This window comes from Dromiciops gliroides, chromosome 5 (genome assembly GCF_019393635.1).
Source record: "Dromiciops gliroides isolate mDroGli1 chromosome 5, mDroGli1.pri, whole genome shotgun sequence".
Lineage (NCBI taxonomy): Eukaryota > Metazoa > Chordata > Mammalia > Microbiotheria > Microbiotheriidae > Dromiciops > Dromiciops gliroides.
Window position 1 is genome coordinate 72,874,452 of NC_057865.1, and position 22,129 is coordinate 72,896,580.

At 42.1% G+C, this 22,129-nt stretch overlaps 1 protein-coding gene across 2 annotated transcripts in view; it reads left to right on the forward strand.

The window, feature by feature from the left end:
* The first annotated feature begins 4,553 nt into the window (after positions 1 to 4,553).
* Positions 4,554 to 22,129, forward strand: part of CCNY (cyclin Y) — a 293,406-nt gene continuing 275,830 nt past the window's right edge. For both annotated transcript variants that reach the window (XM_043967982.1, XM_043967983.1), the window contains exon 1: positions 4,554 to 4,829. In XM_043967982.1, the coding sequence (XP_043823917.1) occupies positions 4,676 to 4,829 (154 nt within the window). In that variant the 5' untranslated portion in view covers positions 4,554 to 4,675. The remainder of the gene's footprint in view (positions 4,830 to 22,129) is intronic.

Sequence of the window (22,129 nt, forward strand, 5' to 3'; positions counted from 1 at the left end):
TGGTTGGTTTTACTTAACAGATTTTTGGTTGTTGTTACCAGAGAAGATTAAGACTTGGAAAAGGGAAAAGACATATTTGGAAGCCATTGGAATGTAAAAGCAAAAGGCATCAATAGAACTTTAAGAAAATAATCTATGCAAGAGGGCATGAAAATCTGAACTGAAGTGGTAGACGTGGAAATAAAGAGGCTAGACAAGAGAAAGAAGAAAACTGGATGTGGGGACAAAAGAAAAAGGAGTCAAAGATGGCTCTCGGGTGTCAAACATGGGTGAAGGGGAGGCTGTTAATGGTAAATATAGTGTAGCCAGGAGGTGGAGCAGGTTGGGAAGGGCAGAGTTTGGAAAGATAATGAATTCAGTTTTGGATATGTTGAGTTTGAAGTGTTGACAGGTCTTCCAGATGGTGCTGTCTAGGAAACAGCTGGAAATGCAGATGTGTAGCTTGACAGAGAGGCTGGGGCTGGAAATTGAGATTTGGGCAAGCCACAGAGGTAGATTAGATCACTGAGGGGAAGAGCAAAGAAAGAGAATCAGCCAAGAACAGAACCCTGGGGAATGCCAGCTTGATGGGAATGAGAGGTGGAGGAACCAGTGAAAGAAAGAGAGGTTATTTAAAAAGACAGACCCTGAAGAGCAGTTCTAAGTATGCCAAGGGAGGGTGGAGTTTCAGATAACCAGGATCAACACCTACCTATGCTGCTTCGGTAGATAAATGACTAGGGTAATCAGATTCTTAATTTGGGGGTGGGGTGGGGTAATACTGCTTGAGAGAGGAGAGTAAGATTTTGACTAGAGCAAGCTTGGGTGGGGCATCTTTGGACAGTGTGAATACACTAGATCACGGCATGACAAAGAAGTATTGGGGTAAGAGGACAATAAGGAAAAAAATGCCTACTTTGCCATTTTGACCAGTGTTATCCTGGGCAGTAAATGAAAATCATTGATTCCAGAAGTAGAATACCAGGTCTAATTGAGAAGGCTGTACTCCAGCTTCTCCCAGTTTATCCTAGTTTCATTTCCAGACCAGTGTAGTCCAACTTCAATTCAGGCCAGTTTCTCCATTCTGATCCTTAAGTTCCCCACTACTGCAAGGAAAGGGGGCAGGTAGGTGGAGAGAAGAAAGAAAAGAAAACGTATATTCATAAAGTCACCTTGTCCCTTATCATTACCCAGAAATAATGTAGCATTCCAGGGATTATCCTAATCACAAGGACAAATTCCTGGGAGTGACCTTTCTCTCTTAGACCTCAAGTGGCACTTGAACAACTCTCAAATGCCCTGGTGATACAAAGAAGCAAAGTATCACAGTCTCCTGTCCTCAAGGAGCTTACAATTCAGTACTCTTCTGATTACCTTCCCCCTTCCATCCCCCACCCCCACCCCAAAGGGCTGCACCAAACTTGGGAAGAAAGGGAAAAGAGAAGAGTTTTCTAGTTTGCTGTGCAGGCAACACCTACATGGCCACCTGACTACTACCCAAACTGGGGTCCTGTTCCATTCGTGGGGCAAACCTTTAAAACATTATAGAAATGTGAACCATTATTATCACTGAAAGGAGCACTGGATTTCAGAAAACTTGGGTTTAAATTTCAGCTGTGTCATTTAATCCTGGTGTGGATCAGAGATAGAGGGTTGGAAGAGCATCTAGTGCAACCACCTCTTTTTACAGCTGAGGAAATTGTGGTTCAGGGTAATTAAATGACTGGCCACTATTGCATAAACTAGATAACCTTGAGTTTAGATAGCATCTAAACTAGTTATCTAAACTATATGACCTCTAAGCCCCATCTCAGCTCTAAATCTATAAAATATAAGCTCCCTGAGGGCAGGGACTATTTTATTTTATTTATTTTTTCCCTCTAGTACCTAGCCTATATGGTTTGGTGCCTGGCAGAGGCAGGCTTTGAATTCAGGTCCTCTGACTAAAAAGCTCTTTCTATACTACATTGTAACCTGTGGGCAAGGGTGGGGGTGGTTAGGGAGCTGGGCCTGGAGTAAGAAAGATGCATCTTCCTTGAATTCAAATTTGGCCTCAGCCATTTCCTTAGCTGAGTGACCCTGGGGAAGTCACTTCACCCTGTTTGCTTCAATTCCTCATCTGCAAAATGAGCTGGAGAAGGAAAAGGGAAACTACTCCAGTATCTTTGCCAAGAAAACTCTAAAAGGGGTCAGGCATGACTGAATATTTAAGATGAAGGATTTAAATTGGATAACCTCTAAACCCTCTCCTAGCTCTACATCTATGGAATGTAAACTCCTTGAGGGCAGGAACTGCTTCATTTGCATTGTTTTATCCTTACTGTCTAGCATAGTGCTTGGAAAGTATAAAAAATAAATGTTTGTTGATTAATTGATGATCAGTACCTTGCTACCAAAAATAACTTCAACATTTTATAAAGATCATAATGTCATTTTCCTTGATTCTTTACATACTCCCAACTTCCAAGGGACTCAGTGCACTCTGCAGCCTAGGGACCAAAGGGATTCATTTTATTATTATTATTATTATTATTATTATTATTATTATTATTATTAGGCAATGAGGGTTAAGTGACTTGCCCAGGGTAACACAGCTAGTAAGTGTCAAGTGTCTAAGGCCTAATTTGATATCAGGTCCTCCTGAATCCAGGGCTGGTGCTTTATCCACTGCATCACCTCGGTGTGCTCCTCATTCCATGATTTAAACCAGGTCAACAACTAAATCAATGCACTGCCTGCCCTAAATTAGATCAAGGATCTCCTGACTCCAAGTGCAAGTTTGTGTCTCCTCTCCACCCCACTTTTTTTTTTTTGTGGGACAATGAGGGTCAAGTGACTTGCCCAGGGTCACACAGCTAGTGTCAAGTGTTTGAAATGGAATTTGAACTCAGATCTTCCTGACTCCATGGCCGGTGCTCTATCCACTGCGCCACCTAGCTGCCCCCCCCCCCCTTTTTAAACACTAAACTACATTCTCCAGATAGTCACGAAGAGTGCCTCACACCTTTCTCCCTTTCTTCCCCTCCTACTAGCTCCAATCATCCCTCCTACTCCTATCCCCTAGTCCAACACTTGCTACCTGTGTGACCCTGGGCAAGTCACACCCTCTCTTGCCCTCATTATAAAATCGAGGCTGGTTTTGGATTAGATGACCGCAAGATCCCCTTTCCCGGCTCTCTATCCAAGCCCCCTTTTACCCACCCCATCTCCTCTCCCTTCTCCACATTTTATACCTTTCCCCCTACTTCTGGGTCCACCATCAGTAGGCCTCCGGGATTAAGCCCTCCCCGCCCCCCCCCCCCAAAGAGGGTAAACTCACCCTCCCCTCCCAGTGTTTCTCCTTATGCCAGGTTTCCATCTTACTTGGGGTATAAAACCCAAATAGAGATGTCTTGTAAATATTCTATCGAATCCCTGGTCCAGCCACTTCTTTGGATAAGGACTGCGGGGAATTGAAGGAGAGAAAGATGGAAAGAATTAGTATTTTAATTTTTTTAAGAAAGAAAAGGCGAAAGTAAGACAGCTAAGTGGCCCCGGGAACCACAGGGGCTCGGGGTGTCCGCGGAGGACGGGGATGCCTTGGGGCTGGGCAGGGCGCACGCTGCCCCCTTGCGCCCCGGGCACCCCGGCTCCTTCTCTCGGGCCACTCGAATGTGCTTCCAGGGCAGCCGACGCCGCGAAAAAGGAAGAGGAGGCGACATCAGTGTAGGCGGGGATGTCGCGGGAGCGGGGGTTTCCCCCAGCGGCGGCGGCTGCAACAGCGGCAGCCCGGCGGAATCCCCCCTCCTGGCCGGCGGCGGCGGCCCGGGGGCACGCGGGGCAGGCGGAGACGCCCCGGCGGCCGCGCACTGGGGCTCCGCAGCCCGGCTGGCCGGCGGCTCTGGTTACCACCCCCCTTGAACCGGAACCTTTTGCAAAAGGCAGCTTGGGGCCGCTGCAGCCGCTGCTCCTGCTCCAGCTCCTGCTGCTGCTCCCGCAGCCGCCGCGGCGGACTTTAGCCAGCTTGGGGCGGAGAGAGTGCCAAGGCCGGGAGGCGCGCCCCAGCCCCGGGCCGGGCCACGGCTGCGGCGGGATGACTTAGGCGCCGCCACCGCTGCAGCCACACGCGCGCGCGCGTGTGTGTGTGTGCGAGTGTGAGTGCGAGTGTGCGTGCGTGCATGTGTGTGAGTGCGAGAGAGCGAGCGCGAGTGGCCGGGGTCTTCCTTCCCCTCACTGAGCCGCGGAGTCAGCCAGGACGTGCTTTCGTGCAGAGGCCGGTTGGATGAGCCATTGGGGAGAGCGGCGAGCGTGTGCGGCCGAGGGGGCAGCCTGGGAAGCCGCCTCCGCCTCCTCTTCCTCCTCTTCCTCCGCCTCCTCCTCCTCTTGGTCCTCCGCCTCCTCCTCCCGCTCCCCGTTGTTGTCTCCTCCTCCGCCGCCCATGGCTAGGCACCGCCGCCGCCGCCGCTGCTGCAGCTGCTGCAGCTGCTGACCGGGGCAGCTGGGCTGCGGCTTGCATCCCCCGCGGCGGGGAGCGAGAGCCCCGGGCCCCCTCCTCCCTCCCCCACCCTCTCCCTACCCCCATCCCCACCCCCTTTGCCCCCCGTATCCCTTCCCTCCTCTGCCCCCGCCCCTTTCCCCTGCACCCCTATCCCAGGGGGGTTGGGGAAGTGGTAGAAGGAGAAAGCAAGGGGAGGAGGAATTGGGGAGGCCAGTGAAGATGGGGAACACTACGTCTTGCTGTGTGTCGTCCAGCCCCAAGCTCAGGAGAAATGCCCACTCCCGGCTGGAGTCCTATCGGCCCGATACTGAGCTGAGCCGGGAGGACACAGGCTGCAACCTGCAACACATCAGCGACCGAGAGAACATCGATGGTGAGTACGAGATGGGGAGAGAAGAATATTGTGTGTATGTGTATGTATGTATGTGTGTGTACATCTGTGTTGTGTGTGCGCGCGCTCCCGCCTCTGTATCCAGGAAAGGGGGTCAAGAACTCGGAGTGAGCAGTTGGGGAGAGTGGTTATGGGAAGGAGGGGGGGGTTTCTCTCCACCCCCCCATGGCCTTTCTTCCCTCCCCTTCCAACTTCTCTCCTGTGCCTCTAGAGATAAACCCCAAAGCTAAGGATGAAGCTAAGGATGGATATCACTCCCAACGTCCCTTTCTCTCTGGTCTTTAGTCCCTGGTCCCAACTGCTTGGCAACTCCGCAATCTTCTCCTCCATCCCGTTATGATTTTTTGCCCTCTCGTATGAATTCTTTGCTCCACCACTCCTCCCCCTAGCTAATTTGTTAACCGTGTTTCTGATGGGAAGGATTGTGTTTATAAATTGGAAATCGGTGTTCTGGGTCTCTGGGAGAGTTCTTTGATGGGTGCAGCTGGCTTGTTCTGAAGTTTGTAACAGTGAGTGACACAAAAAGAAAAAAAAAACTTTACTGACCTGATACCTCATTGAACTGTCCTGTTTAGACAGTCTTGATGCTGCCTTAGGGCTGGTCTGAATAGACAGGCTGTCGGCATTGGTGACAGCCACTCCCACCTCCTTTTTCAGAGATGATAGAACAAGTGAGAACTGTCAAACCTTAGAGATACCCGCATTTTGCCTTTTTTTTTTTTTAAATCCCAGGGTAACCACATTATATTTATGGGGAATTGAGACTGGTGGAAAAATGACTATGCACTGGATGAAATAGATTTCCCTTACTCCAAAGTAACGTCTAAACGTTGGGTTGGCTGAGGGTAGCCAACTCTCATTTTGGAGTTAGTTGTAGTTACTGAAAACTGCCTTGCAATTAGAGTCCAGTTGGATTCCTGGTGGCTTGTACTCTTCAAACTAATCAGACTGAAAATGGACTGCACTTGTCAGCCTTCCTGACCTGGTCTCATGTTAGTTGCTGTCTCCCCCCCCCCCAACCCCCCATGTGGTAAATGCTTTAAAGAAATGCAGCAAAACCTTTCTCTTCAGCCAGTACATACTAGAACTACAAATTATATACCTTTCTTGAGAACATTTTCAGGAATATTAGGAGATTAGGAGAAGGACTTGGATTAAAGCAGATAATGACTTTACTCAAAATAATACCACAAGAAGAGCTTATGTATTGAGTTATGTTATCTTTCTATGGAAATGTGACTGTAGTCTGATACACTGCTTTGGTTTGCAGTAGAGAAGTTGGAGGAAATAATGCCCTGATTGTTGCCCCCTCTTAATGATTAACCATTGGCTTTATTCTTTGCATCATTGCTAGCCCTAACTCTTTTAGCAGGGGAGCATTTCAGTAAGAGGTTACTTTACACTTTTGGTTGAGGAGTGCTTTAAGTAAAAATGTCAGGTATTTTTAGTCTTTCAGAAAACTTGCAACCAGAAATTTCTTGATTCTTTGGATTTGCCAAGAATCTTCTGTTTGATTGGCCCTGTTAACTGTTCTATACAAGTTCCTTGTGTTTGCATGAAAGAAAGTACTGATGAGGCAAAAGTGTGTACTTTCTCTGTTGTAATAATCCAATTCCTGTCTGAGAATGGAGCATTGACTCAAGTGTTAGACAGTGGAAAACCTAATTTAAGCAACACAAAAGGAATTATTATTTTCCCATCACGTGGTAAAACTGACATAATCTAATTCTTAGAAGTGGGAACTTTCTTAAATCCTGTAGAATATACCTTGACTTTAAGATTTCCTTGACCTTGGTTGCATATGATTATTGACGTTAAAACACACATAAATACACACACAATACTGTTTCTAAGTTTGTAAGATGGTTGTGAAAGACCGTTATCCAACTCCTTACATTTGATCTATAGTTCCATGTTTGGAAAACTTCTTAAGTGATTCACATGAATTTACATTTTGTGGAAGATTTTAATCTTAAATGACAGATTTGCCTAAACAAATACACAGAAGAGTCTGATTACTTAGAAGCTGGTTATGTAGAGATGCCTATAATAAGAAAACAGAAAAAAAAAGTAATTGTAACCAGCTCTTTGGTGCAACAGCTTGGAAGGATTTTGTGGGAACAATAGAACAGTATCATGTATTTTTTCTTTTGTAAGAGTTGAGGTTTCAGTTGTGAAGCATCCTGGAGTGGGGGAAGAGAAGAGAAGGAATATTTGGAAGCCTCTGGATTTTGTTTTTTGAGAGTTTGGTATGATTTGACTGATGGTGGGGGTAGATTATAGAAAGTTTTATTGTTTCAAGAGGAAAAGCTGACCGGGGTGGGAACAGTTATTTGGCAGCAGGCTTCTCTTTAATGATAGCATCACTGCAGTACTGTATAATTCCTGGCTGAGACTCTTCAGATGATGCCATTCTAATCCCAGAAATGCTAATTCACTATTTAAACAATGTTCTGTCATTCTCCCCAAATCTGATTCAGTAAGTAATACTTCCAGGATTTACTCACTTCATTGAGCTCTTTGCAGGCTTTCAGGGCTACCCCTTCTCCTGGAGCTGGAGGTTAGGAGTAAGACCACTGGTTTGTTTAGATTGCGTTAGAGTTTGGCCTAAATCCTGAATGAGCTATGGTGATTGCTTTTCAAAGTCAGAAGCTGATGAGTTAACATTTTGGAATTCCACCAGCAGTCAAACGAAGTAGCCAGGCAATTCCATTTTTTTTTTTTCTGTCAGTAGTAGCAAAAACTTCTTAAAGCAAATACTGCTATTCAAAGTCTATGAGTTTTTTTTGGGGGGGGTGGGGTGGGTGGGGAATAGTAACATACCTGGAAATAAGAAGTTCAGAAAAATTTAGGGAATAAGCGCTTAATGAATAGTCTAGGCCAGTTTTCTGTGGGATATGACAAACACATATCCATGTGTCATTTTTTAGTATTTGTATAGAGCTCTGCAGTCAGCAGAAGGCTTGGCTGCTTTATTAAATGTGTTTCATGTGTTGACCCTCACAGTGTTCCCTGCTTCTGCCTGTTTAATACATGCTAATATTCATGATGATTCTTATAGGACAGCTGTTTATATTGAAGTTAAAAAAAATTCCCACCATAAACTGCTGGTGTGCTTGAATTTTTTATAATTCTTCCTTCGAGGATAAGGCCCCTTTCTGGTTATTATAATAATGGTAACATCTTGCATTCATGTTGTGCTTTTTTCTTTACAGTTGTTTTTGCATTTTAAAATCTTGTTTTGTGTTTGAACTAACCCCCTGAGACAGGACAGGTATTTTTTGTTCTCATTTTGCAGATGAGATACAAAGAAGGCTGTGGATGGCTCTCAGTAGAATTTTTTTTGGGGGGGTGGGGTGGGGCAATGAGGGTTAAGTGAGTTGCCCAGGGTCACACAGCTAGTGAGTACCAAGTGTGGGAGGTTGGATTTGAACTCAGGTCCTCCTGAATCCAGGGCCGGTGCTTTATCCACTGCGCCACCTAGCTGTCCCACTCAGTAGAATTTTTAAAGCCGGAAGGGACCTTCAAGGTCATCTAGTTTGACTCCTTTGTTTTACAGATGAGGAAACTGAGATCCAGAGAATGGAGGTGATCTGCTGTAGCTATTTAATGCCCCAGCCAAAGCTAGGAAGGGAATATCTTAACTCCTAATTAAATGCTCTTTCTACTTGATCCCCAGGGTGATAGAGCTAGTTAGTGGGAGATGAGGTATTAAAACTTAGCCCTCTTGGCTTCCTGCCTCCTGCTCTTTAGACCATGCTGTCATGCTGGAAGTATGTCTTGGCTTGTGGTTCAGTATTATCTTTTTGACTGGATATTTGCTAGGCAGTGTGGCTGTTGAATAGAGGGCTGGCCAGGGAGTCAGGAAAACCCAGGTTCAAGCTTTGTCTTCTAGCTATGTATGTGATCAAGAACACTTCATTTAGCCCCTCAGAAACCCAGGCAACTCTGACTACAAATGGCAGATTGATTGCCCATGTCCATTAGTAGAAGCTGGAGAAGGAAGGTCCTGTATGAGGAAGAACAAGTTAGGTCTGTTTCACTGGAATTTCCATGCTGATGAAATAATAGGTATGGACCAAATATACATACACACATATAACATACATACAATATTATATCTATATAATATAGAACACACACACATACTATATGTGTGGATGGATCCGTATAGTTTCTTTAAGGAGATACATGTCTACAGAAAGCAAAATAATGGCTTAAATTTTTTTCCAAAAAAACCTAAAGACCTGGGGGAAGACTAAAAAACTGGAGAAATTCCAAGATGAGCCCTTTAAATAATGTTTTTGCCTTCCTAAAAGGAGTCATCTGATGGCTAAACATGCCCTATTGTAAATTTGGAGGGAAAAAGCAAAAAAAAAAAGAGCCCCATATTTTATTATTTCATAAAAATATGTTTTTAGTGATGTTCTCCTAAAAAACAAAACAAAACAAAACAAAACAACTTGCTGGAAATTTTTGAAGCCTAGCTGCCTGAAGTTGAATATACTTCCTGGGGATCTCTCTAAGCAGCAGCTAGCATGGGCCTTTGTCTTGGGTAGAGATTCAGTCTATTTAGCTTCCAGCAAAAGAAGCTAAGCTTCTGAGGTCTGATGGCCCACGTGTGTGTAGTGGAAGGGATGCTGAGTCAGGAGACCTGGGCTCTAAAGAATTCTATCTACCCCCTAGTGTCTCCCCACCCCCACCCCAATAAACAGCCCTTTGGCCTTAGGCAAGTTACTTGAACTTTCTGCCCTGAGGTCCTCATTTGTTAAAAGAGGGGGTTGGACAGGATATCCCTTAAGAACTCTAAAAGCTCTAAAATAATTGTAGCTTTGATCCACAAATGTTGGATTTCCTATATTCTTGCAATTCATTTCAGGCCCATCTCTTGCTCATTTGTGTTATCCAGAGCTTCATACAATGTTAGAGTAAGGAATAGGGAACAGAAACCTTCCATTGTTGCTTGAACGGGGCCTGGTTGGTATGTTTCTAGTCCCAGTTAGGGCTGTGGTCATGCCTTTGGGTTACTCTTTCATTGCACATGGACATTTACTGGGTATCTATTATGTGCAAGGCTCTGTGGAGGATCTGAGGAGGCATAAACCTGACTCTTTCCTCAGATTAATAAGTAGATGGATGGCTCATCTGCGGATATGACAGGCTTAGCTTCCCTGCCTTTTTGGGTGGGTGGTGAGGTAGTGTAGAGCAGGGCTTCTTCAACTTTTCCCACTTGAGACCCCTTTTTGCTGAGAGATTTTTACATGGGTATATATAAGTATATAAAATAGGTATACGTAACCTTTTACCATTGCCAAATTTTTTGTGACTCCCTCATTCAGTTACTTGACCCCATCCCACAATTTAAGAGACTTTGGTGTAGGGGCAGCTAGGTGGCACAGTGGATAGAGCATTGGCCCTGAAGTCAGGAGGACCTGACTTGACACTTACTAGCTGTGTGACCCTGGGCAAATCACTTAACCCTAATTGATTCACCAAAAAAAAAAAAAAAAAAAAGCTTTGGTGGAGAGAGCCTCCACTCTAGTGACTTAGCCAGCACAGACAGTACACATTAGCACTCCCCTACCAATTTGGGGAATCTGTAGTTTACTTCTAGGCTCAGCTCAAATGTGGCCTATGAGACAAAATCTTTCCTCATCTTCTGTGCAGCTTAGACTCTCTCCTCCCTCCCAAATGACTTTGTGTATGTATTTTCTATTTAAATGTATGTGTTCATGCTGTTAGTAGAATGTAAGCCTCTTGAGGGCAAGGACATTTTCCTTCTCTCTCCCCCTCCCCCTTCCTTCTCCTCCCTCTTCCTCTCCCTCTTCCTCCTCCCCCTCCTCCCACCTGGTGCAAAAGTGCTTGCCAAATTGAGTATAGTTAAAAGTACATGGAAAACGTGGTGAGTCCAAATGAGACAAGGCCCCTTCCCCTTCTTGGGAAGAACTTTGGATCTTTTCTTAAAGCAACAGTCTAAGGTCTTTATGCAGGATTCTCTCTGAATCTATACTGATGATTGTGTATTGCTGGGTGATAGGGAAAGGGGAGAGAGCTCCAGGTGGGAAGAAGCCACGTGGAACTTGGTACTTTACTTCAGCCAGAGAGGTAGTAGTTAGGGCTGAGTTCTGAAAACGAAACCAAACAGAGGCTTGAAAATGCAAACAAAAATTGATTTGCAGGAAACCCATGGAAATTGAAACCAACAAGTCTAGCCCTGCAAAAGTGAATGGGCAACAAAAGTTGAGAACTATCTTTACATGTAACGGAAAAAATAAAATACCTCATACATTAAAAAAAAAAGTGAATGGGCTTATTACTAGGTCAAAATGGCCATTTGGGGGCATCAGCATGAAAAGGCAGATTCCTTTTTGGTGGGGCTATAGTGTGACTTGGGTTTTTTTTCCCCTCGTTTTATCTTAAGTACCTGTTGTTAATGTTAGAGTAAATTATCACTCTTAATTCCAGTCAGGTCCCTATTGTCTCTTTAGGCAGTATGGCTAATAAATCTCTGTTGAACTCTCTTTATGGAACGTCAGTCTTATGTTAACTTTTCAGTGCTCGGTGGGCAGACCTCAACTATAGACTATTTTTCAAGGTGATTTATTGGTTAAGGGGATGTTGGTAGTTTATTTTCCTTAAGGTAGGCCTGTAGGCCTTCTAACTGAAACTCTGGGTTTCTAGAAGTACACTGGCCTGGATAGAAGCACTACTGACAGAGACTAGGATTCTAATGGTATGTCCACAGAATCCATCCATCCCCTTGAGACAATGTATGACCTCAGGGTTGCTACATTAGACAAATTTCTATTTAGAGATTTTTTTTTCTTTCCTATCTAAGTTGGGACTTGGTGTTCCTACCTGGGACTCCATCCAGCCTTTGTGGTAAGTTTCTCAGTGTTGGGGTTATTTACTCTTTCCTCACTAGGAGGAGAGCAAGTTAAATCTCTTTGTGGACTTCTCCATCTTCTAACACCTTTCCACTAAAGTGATCTAACCTGACTTAATTTTAGGGAAATTTTAACCAAAAGAATTGAATGTTGGGAGCCATTTGGGACAGTGGAAATATAAATTTCACAGATCCTTTCTTTTCTTCTTCTAAGCTTTATTTATTTTTTACTGAACAGAGATCTCTTTTCCTCCCATTTTAACTGCATTGTGAGAAGAAAAAAAAAGAAATACAAATTCCTCACAACAGATATTCATAGTTGAACAAAACAAATTCCCTCATTGGCTCTGTTCAAAAGAGCTAGGTCTCATTCTGTTCTCTGAAACTGTCACCTCTTTGTCAGGGGTGGATAGTATAGCTCATCATTGGTCCTCTGGAATTGTGGATGGTCATGGAATAGATCAGAATTTTTATAGCTTTTAAAGTTATTTTTATAGTGTCGTTCTTATTGTATACATTGTTCTGGCTGTTCTCATTTTACTCTTAAAATTGTTTGTTTTTATGAAGTTGATGTTATACTATAAATTATTCTTCTGGTTCTGCTCACTTCACTACGCATCTGTTCATACAAGTCTTTTCATGTCCCTTCGAAATCCTATACTTCCGTATTTCTTACAGCACAACCCTCTATCACACTTATATGACACAACTTATTCAGCTATTCCTTGTTAGACATCTTCTTAATTCCCATTTTTTTGAAACCACAAAAATGGCTGCTGTATTTTTTTTTCACATATAGGACCCTTTCCTCCTTTTTTGATATCTTTTGGATATAAGACTACAGGGGTACAGCTGCATCAAGAAGCATATATAGGGGCAGCTAGATGGTGCAGTGGATAGAGCACCTGCCCTGGAGTCAGGAGTACCTGAGTTCAAATCCGGCCTCAGACACTTAATACTTAACTAGCTGTGTAACCCTGGGCAAGTCACTTAACCCCAATTGCCTCACTTAAAAAAAAAAAAAAGAAATATATATGTATTGTTCAGCAACTTTTTAGAATTCTTAATTTTAATTTTTTAATGAACAGAAATCTTTTTTCATCTTTTGTTTGGCACCTCTGTGTTAGTGGAACCAGGTAGCATGAAGATTATTTCAGTTTTTAGATTAACAGGAAAGGAAAAAAAGTCCATCTGGAAAAGAAGAGATGGTTTAACCTTACTGTAACTATGAGTTAGTTTCAGCTGTGTCATGGTGTACTTATTCTTTAAAGGGTTTGGTGTTTTCCATAAATGGGTCATTGAGGAATTCATTCTTGTTTTACCTCAATCCAGGAATACCACAGAGGTTTAAAAATATAAGCAGTTAGGGTGAGTCCCAAGTAATACTTTAACTTCTTTTTTTAAAAAGCTTGAAACTTCTCTTAGGAAATGTATGTGGTCTAAATTTTTCTTCTGGTGTTGGTATAGTTTTTGTGTTGTCAGAGAGAGAGAGAGAGAGAGAGAGAGAGAGAGAGAGAGAGAGAGAGAGAGAAGATGGAAGGGCGATGAGTGAGGGAGGGGGTTTGTACTTATTGTGCTGTCTAATCATTTTGGAATGCTGCGTAATTTGTCTCATTCAAGGCTGTCTGAGCTTTAGTACAGCCAGACATTTTCCCACAGATGTAGTCTCTCCTGGTTGTTGGGTTTAAAATTTTTTTTCCAGGTAGAGGGGCTTCTCCAAAGCCTGAGTCACCAAGGGAAGGCTCCAACTCCAGTAAGTTTATGATATTTATCATCTTAGTTCCACAAGTTAGAAAACCATAGTAATTTTTAACCTAGTACATAGATGAAAATTGTGGTTGCGTTAGCATAGCAAGCCATGTTGATTTGCATGGACTGTTAAATATCAGATGCATTTCAGTATCTAGAAAATAAAACTGCTACATTTGTTAGAGTAAGAGGAGCAGAAATCTTCAAATGTTCACATTAACCAACATTTTAGCCTTTGTTACTGTTGTTCAAACCTATGAATTCATGAATGTAGGGAACTTCTGGTATGAAAGGCCTTTCAGGGATGCAGATCTGTCCATTTGTACTAACTTATAGCCTTAGAGAATTGTCTGGCACCAGATTGCATGGGGAGTATTTGTCAGAGGTAGGCACTGGAGTTAGGACTTTAAAGCTGAATCCAAAATCTCAGGCTGGCTCAGGAAGAAAATCAGGCATTCTAGTTCTGGATCTTTCAAAGGGGTATTATAGGGAGAGATTGGAAAAGAAAAAAAGTTGCTACCAGCACTGGCAAGCTGTTTGTGTTGCATGTTTCCAAAGTAACAGCATGGAACCGTGCAACCTGAAGCTGGGCTAAGTTTGTGAGTAATCTCTCCCTCCATTGTCAATGGAGGCAGAAGGGAGCTCCTTCCCCCTTCTACTTTCCAAGCCGTGCCACAGAGAACTGTATTCTTGGCAGTTTCAGTGTTTGTACTTCTGGGGAAGCCACATCCAGGTTTTTAAAAGAATAGAGTCCTGAATGGCAAGTCAAAACTTGTATTTGATAAAACTAAAATGCTAGTTTAACGATATATATAAATATATATATTTTTTTTTTGCGAGGCAATGGGGTTAAGTGACTTGCCCAGGGTCACACAGCTAGTAAGTGTCAAGTATCTGAGGTAGGATTTGAACTCAGGTCCTCCTGAATGCAGGGCCTATATATATATATATATATATATATATATGTGTGTGTGTGTGTGTGTGTGTGTGTGTGTGTGTGTGTGTGTGTGTATGTGTGTATAAAGTGGGGAAATAAAATTTGAAAAAGCAGGGAAATCTGAAGCTTGATTGGTCTTCTTCCTGGTAGAAGTTCTTTTGGAAGGCGCAGCTCAACCCAGATCAGATTCATATCAGTAGGGGAAATAGAGGGAAAACAGCCTGCTGCTTCCTTTTTTAGACAAGGGTTATCTTTTGCTTTTAGCTCATTGGAAGAAAGATACTTTGTTCAAAGTCAGGTCCAGGGTGACTTTGTCTCCCATTCTGTTAATAGGCAACTTCCTCAGCTTTATTTCCATCAATAAGATTTTGCTTGGAAAGTCTCTCTTTCCAGTAGATATGGGAACGGTGGAATAACTCCAAGCCACTGTTAAGTCTGCTTTCTTCCAATATGCCAGATTACGGCAAGTCTGTCTATAGTAGATATTGATGATTATTATTTTTTTATTTTGGGCAGGGCAATGGGAGTTAAGTGCCTTGCCCACGGTCACACAGCTGGTAAGTGTCAAGCGTCTGAGGTCGGATTTGAACTCAGGTACTCCTGAATCCAGGGCCGGTGCTTTATCCACTGCGCCACCTAGCCACCCCCAATATTGATGATTATTTTAAAAGAGATAATGTTTGCTTGGGTAGAGAACTTCTGGTATGTTGGTTTAATAATCATTCTCATTATTTAATGGTCACAGCTCACCTTATAATTGTTTTTGTAATACTTCAGTTGTTCTTAGTGGATCTGTCATATTTTATTTTGCTAGTACATGAACTTTCCCTCTGTGATTGCAGCCCATTCATAATTTGTCATCCTATGTGACCCTTGTCCATGGCCTTGCGTAAATCAGTCTTATATAAACATGGAGTTCATTGGACTTCTTCCTTAAAATCTCTTGGTATTACATGGGTACCAGTGTAGCACATGGTTGTCAATACAATATCCCTTGGGAGTTTAACATTGCAAATATATTGTAGCCTATTATACTCACTGTGTATCTATCCATTGACTTTAGAGTGGCCTGCAGTTTATATTACTTGGAGCTTGTGGTTTCCCATGATTTATATATCATCATGATACAGTATCACCAGAAGAATACTTGTATCATAAAGATGGGATTTTGTTTTGGGGAGAAGATGAGATCATTGGAAAGTGCTGTGTAATCTCCTAGGTGACCCCACCTGTGTTCTTCTATCTGTTTAATTTTGTGCCTAATTCATTGTCTGTCTGTAGTAGCTCCTTCCCTCTCTTGATTCCTCCCTCTTCCTTTCCCTCTCCTTCTCCCCACCCTGCAAAGGGCTCTGTGGGCTGTCCATCCAACCACATATCAAAATTTCAATAAGCATTCTTTGTACACTTAGTTTTTAATGTGTGGAAAGTTAGGTCAAACTCTTTGAAGTGATTATAGATTCAATTTATAAATCTACAGTAGATTTCTTGGCCTCAAGTAATCAGCATAGTCATTTGCCAGTCAGCATAGATAGAGGAATGTCTCTGTCTAGATGTTCCCTCTCCTATTTGAACTCCAGCTCTGAACTGGATGTCTTCTGTTAATTGTGACAAACACCTTTGGTGAACATCTTCCTGTTTTAGGTTTCATTTTATATTAACAATCAGATAGCCATCTCTGTCATTATGTTCTGAATAAGTGCCATGGAATCTAGTATTTCCTAAACCTTTCAGTAAGTTTTATGACAGTAAAGATGTGCTCTGTTATAGAGAATTGTCTATGAAAGCCTGCCTGTTCCCATCTCATATTTCTATCAAGGATGCTGCTTCTGCGTCTGTGCATGTAATACATACATATATATACACACACACACATACATACACATTTGGGTATACATGTACATACACACACATATATATATACACACAAAAATGATATCAATAAAATATTTTAAATATATATTACTATAAGTCATAAATATACCAGGAGGATATATACATGTATATATCTATATCTATATATAGCTCTTTATATATAATTGTTGTTTGCCCTTTTCAGCCATGTCCAACTCTCCCTGACCCCATTTGGGGTTTTCTTAGCAAAGATATTTGAGTGGTTTGCCATTTCCTTCTCCAGCTCATTTTACACACAGATGAGAAAACTGAGGCAAATAGGGTCAAGTGACACAGCTAGTAAGAATCTGAGGCCAGATTTGAACTCAAGAAGATGAATCTTTCTGATTCTAGGTCCAGAACACTATCCACTTCACCACCTAGTTGCCTCACCTCCTTCCCTCTCCTTCTCCCCAGATCTTCACCCCCCCCCCCATGAAGATTTTGTAGAGATGAGATACTAGGCATATTGGTTAGTAGTTATATCTTCTGCATTACATTTCCTCTTGAGCGTTCTTTTTTCTTGTTCTTCTCAACTTTAGGACATATGAGTATGGTACCTCTTAGTTTGATATGGTAGATGGGAGTGTTTTGCTCGCCAGTGATATTTGCTGAATAGCTGTATATATATAATAACTGGCTCCTGCTTTTTTGAGAAAATACAGTGAGGAGTGCACTGAAGATGTGTGATAGTATTTGTATTTGTAGCCTTGTCATAATGTTTTATTAGCCTGTTAGAGATGTGGGATAAGAGAACATGGATGATGAGATTTCAAGGCACCTGTACTTGATCCTACCAGAGTTTGAGAATAATAATGATGATGATGCCGCTAAAAGTTTTATAGTACTTTAAAATTTAGTCTTCTTAATAATAGTGCTTTCTCTCTGAATTTATTCACAATTTATCCCATACACACACACACACACACACACACACACACACACACGTAAATTTATACATGGTTGTTTGAATGTTGTCTCTTTAGGGCTCCTTAAGTGAAGGTGTTGCTTTTGCCTTTCTTTGTATCGCTAGCACTTAGCCTAGTGCCTGACACATAGTAGGCATTTAAAAAATGCCTGTTGAGGGCAGCTAGGTGGTGCAGTGGATAGAGCACCAGCCCCGGATTCAGGAGGACCTGAGTTGAAATCTGGCCTCAGACACTTGACACTTAACTAGCTGTGTGACCCTGGGCAAGTCACTTAACCCTCATTGCCCTGCAAAAAACAAACAAACAAAAAACCAAACCAACAAACAAAAAATGCCTGTTGATTTGACTTGACTTGATTATAGATTACAAAACAGTTTGCACAAATGATCTCATTTGAGCCTCATGGCTTCTCTGTGAAGTCAGTAGTAGAATTGGGACTGAAACTTGTTCTTCAGACTCCAAGTCCAGAGCTCTTTCCATTATACCCCATTACTTCCCTACACATGAATACTGACAGCAAGATTTTCTCAAATTTGAATTTATATATGACATATAAGGTCATATTTCAGTGCATTAGAAGGATCTTTGGATTTAGAATTGAGGGAGTATGAGTTTGTTTCCTCCCCACCATTTTGTGCCTATATGATTTTCCTCGGGCAAATCACTTATCCTCCCTAATCACCTGACAATGAGAAGGTTGGATGAAATGGTCTTTAAGTTCCCTTCTAGCTCTAAATTAATTATCTTATGATTCTATATTGTTGAAAATCGAAAAATCTAAACATGTAGTCAATTACCTTGGATGGATCTGTCTCTTTCCTTTGGAAGAAAGGGAAAAGTGAAGCTGTGAAATGGTTTTTCTTTTTCTTTTTTTGGTGGGGCAGTGAGAGTTAAGTGACTTGCCCAGGGTCACGCAGCTAGTAAGTGTCAAGTGTCTGAGGCCAGATTTGAACTCAGGAACTCCTGAATCCAGGGCCGGTGCTTTATCCACTGTGCCACCTAGCTGCCCCCAGCACATATGCCCCCCTCCACCTTTTAAAAAATGTTTGCAAGCAACCTTCTTGTTCTTTTCTTTTTTTTAATAGGGAGGCAGTTGGGGTTAAGTGAATTGCCCAGGGTCACACAGCTAGTAAGTGTTAAGTGTCTGAGGCCAGATTTGAACTCAGGTACTCCTGAATCCAGGGCCGGTGCTCTAGCCACTGCGCCACCTAGCTGCCCCCTTCTTGTTCTTTTTAATTCATTAACTTCTGTGAAATATGTTCTTGTAGTGTAATCTCAACCAACTTAATAATATTACTGTGTGAGAGCTTATGTCTGGATTGATATCAGGTCACAGTCTTTCTTGCTAAAGGTAGGAACTTTAAATATCTGTCTAGTGCAACTGCCCTAGTTTTATGGATGACAATACTGAGACTAAAGTGACACATAGGTGCAGGAAGTGGCAAAGCTGGGATCAAGCCCAGGTCCTTTTTACTCCAAATTTATGTTTTTTCCATGACATCCTGTTACCATAGCAGTGTCATTTTCTTTCTGCTAAAACAGTTTAATTAGTTTACTAAAATTTATTGTGCATTTTATGTGTTTACATATTGAGAAATGCCTTTTCTCCAATTGGATGCTTTCTTATTATCGAGAAGTAAAACTCCTTTACCTCAAAGCCACTGATTAGGTGGCTGACAGGCATTGGTATATAGTGGATCCCAGCAATGGCAGGGGCATTTCTTGCACCTTTGACCACCTCAAGTACCCATTATTATTCCCTGCCTTTATAAGGGGGAATCGGGAGAATGATTTAGACAATGTGAAACAAGAACAATTCTTAGCTTGATTGTTTAAACTTGACATTTTATTTTGCTGAAGCCTCTTTTCCCTTTAATTGCTTAGTAAAAGTTTTGTCGTTTTATCCAAATCTAAACTCTATGAGATTGGGGGGATTTTCATAATCCAGAGGCCAGCGATTGAACTAGTGAAAACTACAAAGAATAGACTGCTGCCCCATTCAGTTCACTTAAGTTCAGCAAGTGTTTCTCCAACCCCCATGTGCAAGGCACTGGGGACATGAAGACAGAAATGAAAAATCCCTGCCCTGGAATAGCTTGCATTCTATGAGGGGAGCAGCTCTGTATTCATAAGAAAGTTCAGCAAGGTAAAGAAGATGAACAGTTTGGGGGGAATTGAGGAGAAGAGATACTACCTGAGATGAACTTTGAGGGAAGAGAAGAGAGGGGATGCTTTCTAAGCATTGGAGGACAGTCTGTGGGAGAACTCCTAGGTCTTTTTGGGTGGAATTCTGAGTCTGGGCAATAGCAAATAGGTCTGTTTCTCTGGAACATGGAATATGTGAATAGGAGTGATGTGAAACAAGTCTGGATAGGTAAGCTGGAGCCAGATAGTGAAGAATTTTAAATTCTAAAGCTGAGGAGTTGTAATTTGTTACAGAAATGATAGGGAATCATTCAAGATTCTTGAGTGACATGGTAAGATCTGTACTTGAGGAAGTCTATCTTGGCAGCTCTATAGAGGATTGTTTAGAGAGGAGAGATGCTGGAAGCAGGGGTATTAGTTAGGAGGTTATTGGAATTTTTGAGGTGAGAGGTGAGAAGGAGCTTGAATTAGGGTGCTGCTTTGTTAGTAGAGAGAAGGGGAAGAATGAGAAATGCAGAGTTGACAGTGCTATGTAACTGATTGGCTCTATAGGATGAGGGAGGGTAAAGAGTTGAAGATGATACTGAGGTTGCAAACCTGTAGAGGAATGGTGGCAAGCTCAAAAGAAATAGAGAAAGTTGGAATAGGGGTGGGTCTAGTGCCACACATGCATGTATGCGTGCGTGCGTGTTTTTGTTTTTGACATGTCAAGTTTGAGATGTCTGTACAACATCCATGTGGAGATGCCCAACAGTAATGGGGGAATGACGCTGAGGAGAGGGATGATTTGGTATATAGATTTGGGTACAATGATAGAGATGATAATTTAGCTCATAGGGGCTGATAAGATCACCAAGAGAGATTTGGTTGATCTAATATATGGCTCTAAAAAAAACCACACACACAACAAGGAAAACTTCGAAAAAGTGGCCTGGGGTGCAGCCTGTTCTTTCTCCCTCCTGGGATATTTGTGATTTATTTATTTCTTGTTTTAAAATGTATTTTAGTTGATACATTTTGGGTTTTTTGCGGGGCAATGGGGGTTAAGTGACTTGCCCAGGGTCACACAGCTAGTAAGTGTCAAGTGTCTGAGGCCGGATTTGAACTCAGGTACTCTTGAATCCAGGACTGGTGCTTTATCTACTGCACCACTTAGCCGCCCCCTGATACATTTTGTTTTATATTGGCTGTATCTCTCCTTTCTCCCAGAAAGTCATTCCTTGTAATATAATATTTTTTCTAACAAAGAAAAAGAGGAATATGAGGGGGAAAATCAGACACATGCAACATACCTCACACTTGGACACCCCACATCTGCACAGGAATGGGAAGAGATATACAACTTATAACTATGTTGGGCTTTGATAGGGACTTTGGTGAAAATGAAGTACAGTTATAATTAGCTAAATGATTTCTACCCACTGTCATACTGCCAGGGATAAGCCTAGCCATTTCCCCTATCCACAGGTCTCCTCATACTAAAGTTCTCATGCCATTTGGTATGAGAGTGGGTGGAAACCTAGGACTTAGAGATGGAAGGGATGTTAAAGAATAGCTAGTCAGGCCTAATTTTACATATGAATAAAATGAGGCCAAAGGACATGAAATGTGACAGATGTGGGATTTGAACCCAGGTCTTCTAACTCTAAATCCAGTTCTCTCTCCACTATAACAAATTACATATGCTGTTTTTTCCAGTCAGAAAATAAATAAAATAAGAACTGTGTTGTGAGAGAGCTCATGAGCCTTTTTGTTAAAATCATATATGAACAGGAAATTTACATGAAATGTAGCAATAAGCCCTCTTGCTTTATGGGTACAGAAACAAATATTAGAATAACTGATTTGGGGGTAATATATCTTTATTAAGTGCTTATGCTTAGCAGTTATCCCATAAATAGTTCCTTCCCGAAGTTCACCTTAAAGTTCATTTTCAACAAATGCAAAAATTACTTACATAATTTTGAAGGCTAGAGTAGAATTAAGAAGAAGGATGACTGATTTGTCGTTTTTCTTCTTTTGCTTGCTCATTAATCTTCTAAGGATAAGACTTAAAGGAAGGCTAAGGAACATTCTGGATAGACAGGATGTCTCAAAAGAATGTATTTGGATGGAGTTAGGTGAAAAGGAAGGAGATCGAGGGTTAGTGGGAATGAGCAAGTGAAAGAAAAGTGCTGAGAAAGGAGAGGATGGGAAACTGGGGAAATTGGGGAATTGCCTTGAAGGCAAGAGCAGTATTTGTGAATGCTAGGACATAAATTATAGGTATTTTTTTTGGCTGGCCTAAATTTTATATATACATATATACACAAACATACACACACACATATATATACATACATATATACATATATAGAGGGGGGGGCGAGGGAGGGAGAGAGGGAGAGGTGTGTGTGTTTACTCTAGGTTTGATTTGAGGACTGCTGTTCAGTAGAGTATAAAATCCTTTAGGGCAGGGACTGTTTTATTTTTGTCTTTGTATCACCAAGCCCTAGCGTAGTGCTAGGCACGTAATAAATGTTTGATGATTACCTCAGTACCGTCCTAGAGTCCTGTTTTCCTCTGTTCTTAAAGGGTTGTGTTCCAAAGTAGCCAAGTAAATAAATTGTTTTAAATCTGTAGGATTTCTTCAAGGGGTAGAGTTAGAGTTAGAACATGCCATGGGTTCAGGGTTCTGAACACCTTCCTTTGGGCCTCCTGGGCCAGGAAGGAGAAAAGACTTCAATTCTGGGAGGAGAGGGAAATT